The sequence below is a fragment of the Citrus clementina genome, unplaced genomic scaffold (genome assembly GCF_000493195.1).
Source record: "Citrus clementina cultivar Clemenules unplaced genomic scaffold, Citrus_clementina_v1.0 scaffold_3, whole genome shotgun sequence".
NCBI lineage: Eukaryota > Viridiplantae > Streptophyta > Magnoliopsida > Sapindales > Rutaceae > Citrus > Citrus x clementina.
In genome coordinates this window covers 48,291,190-48,307,080 of record NW_006262339.1, presented here as the reverse complement: position 1 = coordinate 48,307,080, position 15,891 = coordinate 48,291,190, and the positions used below count along the sequence as shown (strand labels likewise).

The 15,891-nt window shown below is 33.7% G+C and overlaps 2 protein-coding genes across 5 annotated transcripts; both read right to left on the bottom strand.

The window, feature by feature from the left end:
* Positions 1-3,108: 3,108 nt before the first annotated feature.
* LOC112100399 (histone H3-like centromeric protein HTR12) lies at positions 3,109-8,007 on the bottom strand. Of its 3 annotated transcripts, none has more exons than XM_024189882.1 (8): positions 7,920-8,007; positions 7,715-7,838; positions 7,499-7,527; positions 7,143-7,188; positions 6,913-7,031; positions 5,426-5,503; positions 5,152-5,227; positions 3,109-4,000 (listed from the first exon to the last, which is right to left on the bottom strand). In XM_024189882.1, exons 2-8 carry the CDS (start codon positions 7,761-7,763, stop codon positions 3,945-3,947), a joined length of 453 nt encoding a protein of 150 aa, XP_024045650.1. In that variant the 5' UTR covers positions 7,764-7,838; positions 7,920-8,007; the 3' UTR covers positions 3,109-3,944. The 3 variants fall into 3 exon arrangements, with proteins under 3 accessions (XP_024045650.1, XP_024045651.1, XP_024045652.1); XM_024189883.1 differs by having other exon boundaries at positions 7,499-7,524; XM_024189884.1 differs by lacking the exon at positions 3,109-4,000 and having other exon boundaries at positions 5,217-5,296.
* Positions 8,008-10,210: 2,203 nt separating this feature from the next.
* Positions 10,211-14,111, bottom strand: LOC18049823 (rhodanese-like domain-containing protein 4, chloroplastic). Of its 2 annotated transcripts, XM_006444811.2 has the most exons (8): positions 13,259-14,105; positions 12,119-12,221; positions 11,952-12,038; positions 11,575-11,649; positions 11,396-11,470; positions 11,189-11,269; positions 10,740-10,961; positions 10,211-10,616 (listed from the first exon to the last, which is right to left on the bottom strand). In XM_006444811.2, the coding sequence occupies exons 1-8, from the start codon at positions 13,897-13,899 to the stop codon at positions 10,569-10,571; spliced, it is 1,332 nt and encodes a 443-aa protein (XP_006444874.1). In that variant the 5' UTR covers positions 13,900-14,105; the 3' UTR covers positions 10,211-10,568. The 2 variants fall into 2 exon arrangements, with proteins under 2 accessions (XP_006444874.1, XP_024045323.1); XM_024189555.1 differs by lacking the exon at positions 10,211-10,616 and having other exon boundaries at positions 10,633-10,961; positions 13,259-14,111.
* Positions 14,112-15,891: the final 1,780 nt, after the last annotated feature.

Below are 15,891 nucleotides of genomic sequence, written 5' to 3'. Positions count from 1 at the left end.
TTATATTTTGGCCAACCCCTAAAACCATCCCACGTCAGAAATATAATTATAAGAAATTCATATAAATTTTAACAATTTCAAAATAAAGAAGAAACTTGAACAGTTAACCAATTAAATCTTTACTAATTGTTTAAAACAATATTAGTGATCACCAAACTTATATAAAGGAAAAATGTACAATTGATCAATTGTTTAAACTTTTTGTTTACTTTAAATTTGACAATATTGGCTAAAAATGGTTGCAAATATACATAGTGAGAAAAGTCTTGGGTGCTCTCGGTTTTTCATTAATTACTTGTCATATATATGTTTCAACCAATCATAATAATTTACAAACATTCATGGCAAGATAAATGGTTAAGGAACAGTACTTCAAGAGCATCAAAGACATTCTCTATGTAGTGAGAGTCTAAACTAACACTAGCACATATATCTTAGTCTAGAATTGACCCAAAAACTACTTTCAATACTGTTAAAAGACCATACTTGATACAAATTAGAAATATCTATTATATTTAGATTAGTTTTCTTATTGTCTAAGTTTTATTGTTCTTTTTCTTAATGGTTTATGGTTTTTTTTTTAGGTTTATAATAATTACTAGTAGTATATGTAGCCCTCTCTTGTAAACTTTGAAGGCAGACTTAAGTTCAATAATATTTTCAGTTTCAAAGCTTTGTATTGATTTAATTAATTACCAGTATTCTACAAAATCAACGAGTGTTAATCTCATATGTTTATGGTATTCTTTCGAGTCAACATGAATTTAGCCCTTCCTTTATTATGATATTCTCAAGAATTAACGAAATATTAGAACGTTAAATCTTTGCTACTTCAATTTGGTATTAGAGCTTAAAGGTAGGTTCTTAAATTGTCTTTATCACTTGCCCTTCCTATTTTTTCACTTTTTCCCATATAGCTTTAATTAAAAAAAAAATCACCCTATCCATTGCATCTGCCACCAAGCACGGTTGTGTTGCCACCAATCAATTACCTCTTCCATCGATTAAGAATACCATTAGGATTAGAGAAAGCCGGTCATCAAACCCCAAGCAAGAACCACCATCAATTAGCCACAAAATTGCTAAAAAACAGCCATCAAATCTATGATCTTCGCCACTTTTATTCATCAGTTTCTACCGCCTATTGTCTAGCACCTCCACCACACAATCGATCAACTCCTCCCACTAGCACAATCTTTCGAAATACTCACCACCACCTGCGGGGATCAAAACCAACATAAACTGCCACCGCTTGTCTCAAATTTTATAAATTATCTTATTCATAGAGACTTTTTTTTTAATACAATGATCATGCCGTGTTGAAACATCACAATAGTCAAAATAAGCTTTCTTATTGGCACGCTATTTGGGCAACGTTCCTTTAATAGTTTGCTTTTGTAGTAAAGCATACATTCGGCAAAACCAATAAGGTAGCAGATGCACTTAGTCGACGATCTTCCTTGTAGATATGAATGCATAATTAAATCCTTGGATTTGACACATTTCGAGTCGAGAGTTATATGTTATTGACTCTTTCTTTATTCTTTTGTTATAAGATATTGTTGAAGGGTTTTGCTTAGACAATCATTTTCATGATGAGTTTTTTTTTTTTTTCAAAGGTAATTGATCATGTCTTTCTGACTCAAGTTTGAGACAAAAGATCATTGCAAAGCTACATAATGAAAGGTATTTGTCTAGCTTTGATAACAAACAATTATTTTTGGCCGACTATGAGTATGATGTCTATCATTATGTCGAGACTTGTCACATTTGTTAAGTTTTTAAGGGTATTGCAGTTAATGCAAGATTATATATGTCGTTGCCGATTCCAACACAATCTTGGGCTAACATTAGCATAGACTTTATTTTGAGGTTCCCCTATGCTCATAGGAGTATGGATTCAATATTTGTCATTGTCGATCGATTCTCAAAGAAGGCTCACTTTATTGCTTTCAAGAAGACTATAGATGCCATGATTGTTGCCCATCTATTTTTTAAAGACGTCTATCGCTTGCATGGCTTACCGAGTTCTATTGTATTTACTTGAGATACATGATTTTTTAGCCATTTTTGGAGAATGTTATGGAAGTTGAATCGCGTTCATTTGAATTTTAGAAGCATTGATCACCCACAGACAAATGGCCAAGCAAAAGTTGTCAAGTGCTCTTTAGGAAATCAACTATGTAATATAATTGGAGATAACTTGAAGATGTGAGATCAAAAGTTATACTTAGTCGAATTTGCTTATAATTGGTTTAAGTCCTTTTCAAGTGGATTATGGATATAATTCACGAGCATCAATCAACTTAGCACTAGTCTCTAATTTATTTCCCAAGAGCAGTAAGGAAAAGACTTTATATAGCGACTTCAAAATATTCATTCTGTTACAAACTAGTCTCTTGAAGGCCATTGAAGGTTATAAAGTTAAGGCAAATAGAAAGTGTCAAGCTCTAAAATTTATAGTGATGATCTTGTTTAGGTTATCCTAACCAAAAACCAGCTCTTAATTAAAGAATACAACAAGCTTTTAGCAAGGAAAATTAGATTTTTAGAGGTTATAGAGAAGATAAATCATAATGCCTACAAATTGAAGCTTTTGAATCATATCCGCACGGTAGAAATATTTAATGTCAAGCATCTTATTACTTTCAAAGGTGATCATGATGAAATACTACTAATGACGATTCAAATTCAAGGGCGAATTATCTTTGAGGGGAATGATACATATTAAGAATCTCTATCTAATTTATATAATTTTTTTGTTGTCTAAGGTTTGTTGCTCTTTTTCTTAATAGTTTATGACTTTGTTTTTCCTTTTCTTTATCTTTTAAGATAATTTCTACTAATATAAGTAACCTTCTCTTGTAGACTTTATAAGCAGACTAAAGTTTAATATAATATTTTCAATTTTCAAAACTTTATGTAAATTTTTAAGTTTAGTTAATTCATAACATTTTGTAGAATCAATAAATCTTAACTCCTTAAATTTAAGATATTTTATTGGATCAACGTGAATTTAAACCATTCATTTATCTTGATATTCATAAGAATCGATAAAATATTAGAACGTTAAATTTCCAGTGCATTAACATCTGTCATTGTCGAGTGCATCCTTCTCCAATACTCTATTATGCCGCGTGCATAACCCAACGTGTGTCTGCGTGCGAAGTTCACTTGGCAGTTCGCAGCTCAATTAGAAAGCCAAGAGATCAAATCCTCGCCCTCCAAATAACTACAAAAAACACTCTCACGGCCAGAGCCATACCCGTCATAATTTTCGTCCCCATAAACACAATTGACCCCTTTTTTTCAATAATTTTCTGGCCTTGGCACACACATTAGTGGCACTTATAGATAAGTGGCCACCCTGTATCAGGGTTACCTGGCTTCAAGGGTGTTTAACAAATTACAAAATCCCCTTGGGGGGTGGGGATGGGGTCCATAGGTGCAACATTTTACATTTTGCTTTGGAAATATACAAACCATACAACTATACAAGGCTGTGGTCGTACTGCTATGATGTTTACTTCAGGCATCATTCCAAAGGAGTATATGATGAGAAAAGATTCAATATCATAAAGAGATTAGGGGCAAAAGAAATATCAGTACAACCACCCGAGGAAGGAATCTGGTTGTACCAAGCTTGTCTTCTAGTTAGAGCTAAACATGTTGCTTCCTGCTGCTATCGTCACCTAAAATAATCGATTTACAGATAAAACCTGCAATCCCACCAATAAGATCTCTCCAAACTATAAATCTGATATTGATTGGCTACAACACCAGAAGAAGCTTGATGGTGCAACCAGAAGTACCATGGGAATTGAGATGGTTACCTAATTCCTAATTCTTCTTACAATTCTATATGAACTGCTGATCAAAAAAATTAATAACAGCGTGAATTCCATTTTCTGAAAGGTAAAATCATCAATGGTGCTGTAATTCTCTCACCAAGGTTGTCCCTTCCCCCCTAGTCGGCGTGCCAATTCGAAATCCTTTTTCACTAAAACAACAAAATCAAACAAAGAAAGTTTATTATAGACGTATAACTAGAACATACATAATACGCAACGACTGACCTTGAAATGCACAAAACCTAAGAAGCAATTCAAAACATCATGACATGATCTATGCAGATATCCATATCAGCTAAAAGATCAGTCATTCATGCCTAGAAACATTTAACGACTTGTTCAGAAATCAGATAGTATGTGTTCAGAAATCAGTCATTCCTTAACCATTCACTGCAGGCCTTTAATGATAATTTAAGGTCCATTTCAATATCAAACTAACTAGACAGGAATGCCTTTCTTCTTAACACAAAAGTAAATTAAAAGTCCAAAGGCAGGTCCTGGTCAACGTCATAGCATGCTCAGTTATCTCTTAACCTAGATAGTAAGTTATGATGCAAGTATACTATCTAAGTCTCAAAAACAATACTGGAAAGCAAACATACTGCAAATGCTGAATGATATATTTATGGTTGGCAGATCCAGTACAGGATACAAAGAAAGTGAAATGATTTTGCTGAAGGAATTGATTCTTAAAGCCAAAATTTCCCCTCTTCAACAATACCACTTCTTGGTTCTCCATTGCCAATATAATTTTAATGTATCCTCTTTAAGATTAAAATGATTCGTTGACTAAGAGACAAGCTCCTAAATTTCTCTCTTGCACTCAATGTATATGCATGCATATTTAAATCTTGCATTCACAAATGGAATGTTTGAATAAAATTTGATAAATAAGATATGCATACATCTCATTTTAAACCCAAAAGCCATAATTTAAATAAAAATTCATGAGACTGGATGCCAGTGCCCTGGACAAAACTGATGCATTAATTTCAACATGAAAGCAATGGCAACATCAAGGTGAAGAGGAAGTCTCACAAACCAAAACAAACAGAGCATGCTGTTTTATGCAATATATGCATGCAAATGGATAATTTGACATATCTAAAGAAAACTAATAATGGTTTACCGAGGTGGGCAAAATCCACTTGTCCAGAAGCAATCATAAAAATATAGGGGAAAAAAAACATTTTTCATCATTATAACAATTCTTATTAGCAAATCATTTAAGGTAAAAGATCAAGAAAATGATAATAGGAAATGCACTGACAGCACACCAATTGTCTCAAACCTAACTTACTTAGAGTAACTCGTTTTGCGTGAATTGCACAGAGCATTGCATCGCCAAACAAATTAACAAGAAAATCTTCTGCTGCCTACAAATATAGAAGAAACCATTGACTAAGTATGTCACCAAAACAACCAGGGTCTTCCCTTCCTTCCAACTAAAACCAAAAACATGGAAACTGATATCTAAAATTGCCTTCTCATAGCACAATTGATGATTACAAAAATGTGACTGAGCAAAATATTCTTTTTCCTTTTAGAATACTAGTTTAGTCAAGTCATGGTACCTCCTGCAGAGCAATTAAAGCTTCTGGTGTCCATCGATTGACATCTGGGGGAGCAACACGGTAAGTGATGGTTCTCACCTGAGACAGATGACAAGGGTTGTCAGCACCATCTGATCCAAACCTCACTTAAGAACACAGCCAGAAAAGAAGATAGAACAGTGTAAAGTCAACAAGAACCACTGGCACTATATGCAAGTCAAATATGATTGATGGGTGAATGCTGAAAATTTTGTTTGTTTGGGTGCACTCAATTAATGATTGCATCAAAACTACTACACTACAGCAGAGTGGTGCTCGTTTAAAATCTTCAGAAACCCATACATTATGTCAACTGTTTTTAAAATTTTAATGGTAACAGACATTTCCCACTAAAGTTGCAAAGATCTACAAGTCAAAGTTTTACAAGTCAAGAAACTCATATCAACATTTCTTCCAAAGAAGAAACACTAAAGAAGTTGAAGGGTAATGACATGGACAATAAAATTCAGTAAATTAACAAGTGAACTAATTTGCATCCGTTTGTATTAACTGGTTTCCACGTCTTGATGATATTCCAAATAAAGTTCACTGATCCAGTTGACATGAAAATGACGCCTTTCCTGAACTAGCAAACTAATCTCGATCATACAAATAGAGAAACCCCACATATTTCAAACTTAGGAATGCATCTGAAAATTGCCAGGTAAACATCTTCAGGAGGTAGCAAATGAGTCCAAAAAACGACCACAAAATCCAAAATGCTAGTTCTGATAAGAATGGGGGAAAAAGATGCAAATGTGTAGGAGTACAGGGAAGAGAACTATCTTCAGTCACCAGTCATTTCAAACTATTTTGCAGCCTTTTTATTTTTTATTTTTCCCTTTTGAATCTTTTTGCCACCCCCTGAAGATAGTTACAAGGAAACTTCCAACCTAAAGTCATCTGGCTTGGTTTCTCTTTTTCCACTGTTTTATTGGTTTGTCCTGTACAACATAATAAACATTTGAGCTTGTGTATCTTATCACATTGAGTATGATTAGGATCCTATTACAACGCCAATTATAGTTTCCAGTGAAACATTGTGAAATGATACAAAATTATAAATTGCAAATTCAAAGGATTTAGAAAACACCACTGGAGAAACAGATTTCGTCAATTTGTTAACAAAAAACCAAATGACACAAGGACTAGAGAGAAAAAATCACATACGCATCAAAGTAGGGCCAGCACTACAAACCAGTATTCTATTAGTTGTTAAATTGACACAACCTTCCCCTAGGAAACAAAAAAACTCTTATGTAAATGACATTTGAAATTCATAACATCCAACTCTATCCAGTAAAGTCTGATTGAGTCCCTTTTGAATCTTTTATATCAGCTGTAATAACTGCTTGCATATTTCCTACAACCCCAGCATCAACATCATTCAACAGCGCATCAGAGATTCTGTAAGCAAGTTCACAACAAGCATAATATAAGAAAACAACAGAGACAGACATATAGCTTACTTCTCTGATGAAGCTCATTCTGGGGATCAGCAAGTCCACAGATTTCTGAAACCGGCGAATCTCACGAAGTGCCTTTGTTCCTGGCCTGAGGCGTTGGCGTTTCCTTTGTGCAGTAGGAGCTTTATTTTTATTTTTAAAGTAATCAATCAAAAACTACTACATGTCATTATCTGCAATACCACCCACAACTCAACTTACAATAACAAAGAAATTAAGTGACGGTAACTCACTTCCTTCTCCCGCTTCACTCCTTCGCTGCCGACTTGTACCAGGTGACTGCAACATGTAATAGGAAAAAGAATAAAATTAAAAATGACAATATCATGAAAATTTTGGATCCTGCCCACTAAATTATTAATTGAAGAGAAAAACAAGGGAAAGGAATTTAAATTTTCCTACAACTAAATAATCAGTCCCTCTTAGCCAGAGAAAAGACGGGCGTTTTACAACCAATTGGCATCAAAAGAGAGAAAGTACGAAAAGGAAAAAAAAAATCATTTAGAATGCAAAAATTAAATTAAGTCAATCCACATTTACTCAGCAAACCATAAAACGAATCGGAGGCAGGAGAGAGAAATAGAAGTACCGAAGTCGGCGGCGTGGCCTTTACAGCTGCTACAAATTAAGAAAGAGAGAAGAAGTTGAGTTAGGGTTTAAAGCAAAAGAGGGGAAATCAAAACCCTAGGTCCGTTTACAAACGTTACATTACATTAACTACTTATTTTGTCTGTGTAAATTTGTGTACAAAATAATCAATTTATATGCTTTTGATTAAGAAGAGAAGGAGGTGTGCGAGCGCGACCTGCTTGGAGTCGACTACTTCTGCGGGCCATGTGTTTGGTTCTCGCCATTCATAATAATTCAGACGATTCTCTCTCTGTCGTCTATGCGCTGCTCAGTGTTTTTGCTCCAAATCAAATTTTCACCTACAATAATAAACTTATTGCTATTATATTAAATTAAATTCATTTCCCGCTTCGGTTTCATTTTGACGTTTGGAAACTCACAGTCACAGCTCACAGTTCACAACGGCTAGTGGTAGTCGCCTAGTGACCTCACCAACTCGCACCATTTTGTCCGTGTTAAAGCTCCACAATTTAAACAACACGCAACATATTAATATATATTATATATTCCCCGTAAAAATGACGCCATAAAAATTTCAATGTAATATTTATGCTTTCATTTCGCATCGAGCTCATTGAGCCAGCCCTTTGATCTTTCATTTTGAATCACGCGCTTTTTTTTCAATTTTTTTTTAACCTTGCTAGCCTCTTTTCTTTATATATATATATATATATATATATATATATATATAGACACACACCAAAAGTTTTATGTAAAAGTGAAAACGTGTGCAACCAGTTTTCCATAATATACGTACATACATACCTATATAGAGACACACACATATATATATTTATGCAGGGGCGGCGCCACTTGAGAGCTAGGGGGCTTCAGAATTTTAAAAAAAAAAAATTAATCTTTTTTTAGTGAATTTGAGATAACTTCAAATGAGGGAAATTCTGAATAAAAATTTCAAGATATGAAGTCAATGCAATCATTTGATTTTGTGATTAGCTTGCTATTAATGAAAAATATTCTTGGATTTGCACATGAGTTATCACAAGCATTACGAAAAAAGGATTAAGACATTGTGAATGCTATGAAATTAATTGAAGTGTATAAGAGAAACTTACAAAAAATGAGAGAAAACGAATGAGACTCTTTACTTGGTGAAACTTCTCCTTATTGTGTAAAACATGATATTGATGTTCCGAATATAGATGATCTGTTTCGAACTCAAGGGAGATCACAACGCAAGGCTCAAAAGATCACAAATTTACATCGTTTTCGTATTGAATTATTTTATGCAATTTTGGACATGCAACTTCAAGAACTAAGCAATCGTTTCAATGAGACAAATATTGAGTTGTTTCTTTGTGTGGCATGTCTATGCCCTAATGACTCATTTGTAACTTTTGATAAATAGAAACTACAGTGGAAATGACATTTTCAGTTATGAATTTTGTAAAAAAATCTTCTACGAAATCGGATGGGAGATCAATGGTTGAATGATAATCTTGTTGTATTCATAAAAAAATGATGTATTTTGTAGTCTTGACAATGAGGTTATTCTTCAATGTTTTCAACATATGAAACCTCGTCGAGGACAGTTATAAGTCTGTTGAATTAAATACTTTAATAAATTTTTATTTTGATATATGTTATTTGTTGACTACTTTCTTGAATTAAATTACTATGTGAACTTAGCCCCTAAAAATAATTTCTGGCACGACTAATGTATGTATGGAAAAATAGTCACAAGTTTTCACTTTTACATAAATTTAAGCATTAATTACAATTCAATGTTTCATAACACAATTGTCAGTCATTTTCTTTTGCGAGGCTTGGTCCAAACAGGAAGGCATATATTTTGATAGTTTTTCTTTTAGCGCGTGGTTGGCAACTGCCATTACACTATTACATTAAAGCATTATTCTTGTAGTAACCCATGTTTGACTGTAATTTTTAATTACATTATAATATATTAAAAAACTGATCAATACAATGAAAGGAGTATAAAATAATCTCACGGGGAGATGGGGTTTAAATGTATTGCATTAAAAACTTTGTTCAAATTTTAAATTTTATCATTTCACATTTAATATTCAATAATTTATAATAAATTTATATTTATTAAATCTTAATTTATATTTATATTTTAAACAATAATATATTAAATCTAATTATTTAATAAATAAATGTTGATACATTATTTTATTTTTATTACATAAAATCATTTTAATTATTTTACTTTAAATATAAAAAACTATTTTAATTATTTAATCATTTATTATTTACTAAAATGCTAAATGTAAAAATAAATTTAAATAAGGACATTACCAAATAAATATGAATTCATAACTAATTTTAAAATTTAATGTTATATTGTATCATAATATAATATAATTTATATTATATTATCATCTATATTGTAATAACAAATATAAAAAAAATTATATTATAATACAATATTATGTAATAATATTATATTATTTTATAATTTGATGATAGTCTATTATTAAATCATTTTTCTGTTATAAAAATTAATTTATGAAAAATAATTATTTAATAACTAATTAAAAAATAACACAACATTAAATATTAAATTTTTTTAAATAATATTAATATTAATATTATATAAAATACAGACCATACTACGTCAAACAAACCATTATCTTATAACCTTATGCAATGCTCCATAATACAATACATTTAACAATATAACAATATAATAATTAACAATATAATGTGCCAAACGCATCCTTTACATATCTCTATCTAATAAAGAAACCATGGATGATCCAATTCAATAGACACACAAGTGGCTCTGGCTTATGCAGGCATACGAAGCAAATCTACAAGACATCTGTGACCATTGCAAAAAGTAAATCAAGCAGCATAAAGAACACAACATGATGAATGTGGCCGACTGACTATTTCGTGATATAAGCAATTCGTCGCGACACATTGGACTAAAAGTTTCAATAATAACTGCAGATTGCACAACTCACTAGGTAGCTTTCATATTCCCAACCATAGCAGTTGCCTGTTATAGAAACATACTTGCAGATGCTTAAATCTGTAACAATCTAGGGCTGTGATGGGGTAGGAGAAGTTGGAGGCTTCAAATCTGGATACTGCAAACAAGAAAGGATGCATGATTTGTTAGCATCTCTTAAGTGGAAAACTCAAAACTCACAAGACTTAAGAACAAATTGGCTAATTGCAAGGATCTCATGTGCAATGGAAGTAAGCATTACAGCAGGGTATGGTGAAAGAGATCTTTGAAATCTAGGAAGTGAGTCTGCTTTAACTTCTGTTTTGGGCACCGAATTTACTTGGGGAGGGGGGTCTGCAGCTGCTTCTACTTTTGGCTGGGGGACAGCCTCAGGTGAATCATCTGCCTTCTGGACTTTGCTGTCAGTGGAGGCAGGGAGAGCCTTGCCATTTGCCGGTGATGGTAGAAGTGTCTTTCCAATTTGCTAAGTTTCCCAGGTGCATGCAAACAAGAAATAATTATGGACAATAAGTAATAGTTTAGATATAAAAAATTTAAAAAGAATTCTATTGATTGTCAATTCCAGCTGTACGAGGATCTATTCACCTCTTTCTATTAACATTTATTTCTCTGTATCAGTTCACTGTCCTGAATTATGAAATTCGAAAAAGAGGAACAACTACCAAGACTGTTACACTAAATAGTAAATACCTTTATGTCATCAGCAAGCTCTTTAGGGGCGACCTTGGTGTTCAGGAATTCATCAACCTGTTGTAGTGTTTGTTTCCGATCCTGAAACATAAATCAGTGAAGGAGAGTGAACTTAAACCATTTAGGATCTGAAAACGATGAGGTTTGAGTAATATTGTGCCGTTATGGGATCAAGTCTGTTACTCTAGAAAAGTGTCAGCGATTTACCTCTGCAAACAGGAGCTTCTTGCTAGCAAATTGAACAAGAGCAGCTGAGCCTAGAATTTGCAATATCGTTTCTATCTGGCAAAGATATAGCAGAACTCTGAGTCTTAAATTTCACATCATAAAGCTGATATTGAACGAAAGGAGCCTGAAAAAACTAATATGCGAAGGACTCAACCAACCTCTGAAAATGCCAAAACACCCAATCCTGCAGCTGCAGCAATTGCAAGGGTAACAGAAAAGCCCTCCGAGCCCTCCTGCACATTAATAGTCAAGTGTTCCCACATCATTACAAAATCAGGAAAATGAGCTAGTAAACCTGTCGCAAGAATTTCATAACCGAATATGTCAATTTTACCCTTGAGGGTATTTGAACAGAAATTATTTATGGTAATTACATTAAATTCTGTTCATATTTTCTTTACATGGGTTAAAAATACCAGTTCAAAGTTAGAGGATAAATAGGCTTTTCGAATTCAAAGAAAAAGGAAGTTCCCATCAGGTGTATTAAAATTAAAAACTAAAGTGCTGTAGTAAATAGAAATAATGCAATACGTACTCCAATTGCACCACTGATAGTTTCTGTCAAATTGCTCAGGTCAAGACCCAATGCTTTCTTTGGCGGTATCCAAGGAAGACCACTGTTCTGCAATATTTCCGTAGATCTCTCACTTTTTAAATGATATTCAACAGAAAAAAGAATAAGATTGCAGGAACAGCATATACCATCCATCCACGAGGTCCTTCTGCTCCATCTTTTATAGTGTATGCATTTTTGAATCCATTTATGGTGACCAACTCAGCAACCAGTTCAGAGTTCCCATCAAATCTGGCTTTCATCACAGGATAAGCAGGATTAACTTTGCATGTCAATTTTCAAAATGACAAAGAAAGTAAGGACAAAGAAAATGTATAGCACATAAAGTTGCTACAGCTATGCATCAACACAAACCATTTCATTCAGCGGCAAAGCCAGACTTTGAACCCAGAGCGTGCAAATTTAATTTATTTCAAGAATTTGATTTTCCTCATGCGTTTCTTAAATTAGTTTTGGATTTAACACATTCATAATAAGTGATCTTGGTGATGAAATAAAATTTTGAGCCTCCTTTCTCTGATATTCTTCAAAGCCAGCAGGGACAAATAAAAAATTTTATCTGGGGCAAATAGAATTTTTAGCTGAAAATGGTTTTCAGAAAAAAATATAATCAGCCCATTGGTCCCCATGTGGCTCTGTCGCTGGACTCTCAATAAGAGGACACTTGTATCATTAATGGGAGTGCATCCATTAGGAAGTTTTCAGGACCACAACCACAGGCTCGCGGTTTCTGAAATGTACTTTTGAGGTTTGTGAGTAGAACTTGGTCTGCTTCAAACCACTTGGTGGCTGGGAATTTGGATTTGTGTTTCCTTATTTTATCAATCATGCTAGCACTCAATGGTTTCATGAGATTTTGCACAACTTATTTAAGCAACGAAATGGATGTTATTTTAAGTTTATAGACTTCATTTGCAGGCTATGTTACAAGAATCATTTCAACTTGACAACAAATGTAATAGCCTCTAGAATTACTAATATAGCATTGTCTCATCCAGCATTTCTATTTGTACTACACAGATAATCCCAACTATGCAGACCTTCAAGCTTGCTGGTTCATTGAATTCCAAAACAAAACAGAACTTTAAGTCTAATCTTGACAGCAAATGGATTATAACACACTCTATCGTATACCCTCTAGTCACTTATTTCTAAAAAGATTTACATTTCATAAATAATGTGAATATTTTTCTACCATTAATCCCTCTCTTCCTCTTTGACTTTTTAACTAATCACTGGTAAGAGAACAACTGGGTTCTGAAGCTTACTTGTCTAGAATGAACAATGTAGTATTTTCTGGTTCCTTGAACTTCAAAGACAGCTTCTTCAAGAAGCCCGGCTTATCGTCACCTTTGTAAACAATCGAAACCGGCCTCTTCCCCAAACCCCGGACATCAGGACTACCTACTTGCCGAAATTCCACGGGAGCTCTTATATCAAGCAACTGGGCACTCGCATCGTCACCCAACTTTGCATAAGCATTCCTTGCAGACTCAACACCCCATGACTTAGGCTTGTTCAGAACCTGAGACAAAACTAATGGAACAGCCAAAATGGTGACACCACCAGCTATAGCTAAAGGATTCTCTGTTCCAAAACTGATTACGCTGTCAATAAATCCACTTGCATCAACATCAGATGCTGAAGAGCCTGCTGACTGCTGCAGCGCTTCTTCATATGTTAAAGCTTGAGCTAAACCAGTACCAAGAACTGAAGATAACAGCACTAAACCGCCATGCACACTCTTTGCAAAACACTCTAGAAAATTTTGTTGGGTGGTTTTATTAGAAGCAGAAGTTGCGAGTTTGGGTAAAGAAGCCGTGGAAAGTGATTGAATTTTTCTGGGTTCTGATCTTCTGTCACAAAGAACCGATAAAGGTATCAAGCCCGCTGGATTGAGGGCCTCCATGGCATAATTTTATATGATCTTTTGGCCTCTCAAAGAATTGATGGAAATGCTTGAGCCAGCATGCTATGTAGAATTTGTTTTCTTTTCAGGATGTGATGGAGAGGTGAGCAAGCAAAGGCCAGAGAATCACAATCTTTAGCTTCAGCCTTCAGTTGGTCCAATTTGGCCGACGTACTTACAGTGGCGAAGAAGTGCTCACGTGGAACGAGATACGAGATCTTTTCCACCCACTGAATGACACGTGGCAAATCAAGATGATAAGTTTGCGATCATGTTTTTCGGGTAAAATGATTTCATCTGATTGTGTGGCTGAGAAATTTTCCGAAGAAAGTTTTAGAAACTCCTTCTCAGCAGTACATGTACAGCGCATAAGTACAAGTTAAAATAAATTCCGTCACCTCTTTAAAAAGATTTTATTTTATATACATTGCTTCTTCAAAGAAGAACGTTACTTCAAATATTTCTTACCCGGAAAAAAAAAGAAAAAAGAAAAAAGAGTACGTCGAATGCTTGTCGAAATAAATGAAAAATAGAAAATAGGAATGGGCCCAGCCCACTGCAATTTCTTTCTTTTGTCCAAATTTACTTAAGTAGCGTTTGTTTTTTTGTTTGAAATCTGAATAAATTTGAATTAATTTAAATTTTGAATAGATCTGAATATTTGAATCTAAATAATATATTTATTTTTTCATCTGAATCTCAGAAAATAAGTATTAAGTTGTTTGTTTTTTTCAACTTAAAAAGTTGAAAATATATACTTTTATATTTGTATCCTTATTAAATTTGAATGTCAAATAAATAATATATTAAATACCATAATATTTTAACATTTATAAGTAAAACTATATTCAAGTGAATACATAATTATTTTAGAATTTTAATATATAAAATACCATAAATTTCAAATTTTATCATATATAATATAAGAAAGAAAAAACATAGATATTTTTATGTGGGGTAAATGTCTATAGGTGAGTTTTGGGATAGACATGAAAAATAAATTATAAAGCAAGGATATTTTTGACATTAGCAAGTAATTGACTTAATTGAGATTTCTCCATTAAGTAAAAAGTCAAAAAAATTAACTTATTTTATTAAGTCAAAATTATCTAAAAAGTCTCATTAAATTATAAAAACAAACAACTCTAATTAACATAATTAATTAAATTAAATCACTTTAAGTCATTAAGTTAAAAAACAAATACTACCTTAGATTATAACTATCATCCGTCCACCCGGCTCATCAAATTTGAGCTGGGCGAAGAGGGAAGGAAATCGATTATCCTCGAAGTACCATTTCATGGTAAAATATCTTCATTGCCGTTACATCCCCAGATTCCTTCAACCCCGGGAGCAAAATGCTCATAGTTTTGTTGTTGGAAGCAAAGCGCAAGAACAATTCTACAAACACTGGCCTTGCCTCTTTCATTTCCTTTTGAGTGCAATATGCTTGAAGAAGTGCATTAAACTCTTCGCTATGGAATTTCCTTATCCCTACAAAAACTTCCCTCTCCATCCTGTCAAGTGCATCGAGGGTTTCTTCATAGGATTGAAATCTCGGATTTATTGACAGCATGATGCTCATGGACTTGAGTGCGCGCAGCGAAGGGTGAGTGCGTTGCACTTGTGTCATTAGCTCCCAAGCTTGATCGAAATGGCGCATACGTGCGAGGATGTGAAGGTTCTTTTCAAAAGCTCGAGAGGTTGGAGTGGACTGGGGTTGTTGAAGGATGAATTTGAAGAATCTGAGGGCTTTAAAGCCATTCGAGTGAGCGGCTAAGAGGTGGCCTAGAACGTTCCCAATGAGAGTTGAGGAAAGGGAAGTTGTTTCTAGGATGCATTGGAAGAGTTTTGGGTGCAGTGGTTGATCAGAAAAGGGATGGTCGTTGATGATTCTGGTGATTCGTTCGATTTTGGAAGATTGAATTGAATTGTAAATTTGATTATCTTGTTGCATTATAAAACTGATTATTTTGTTTCATTTATTATTTA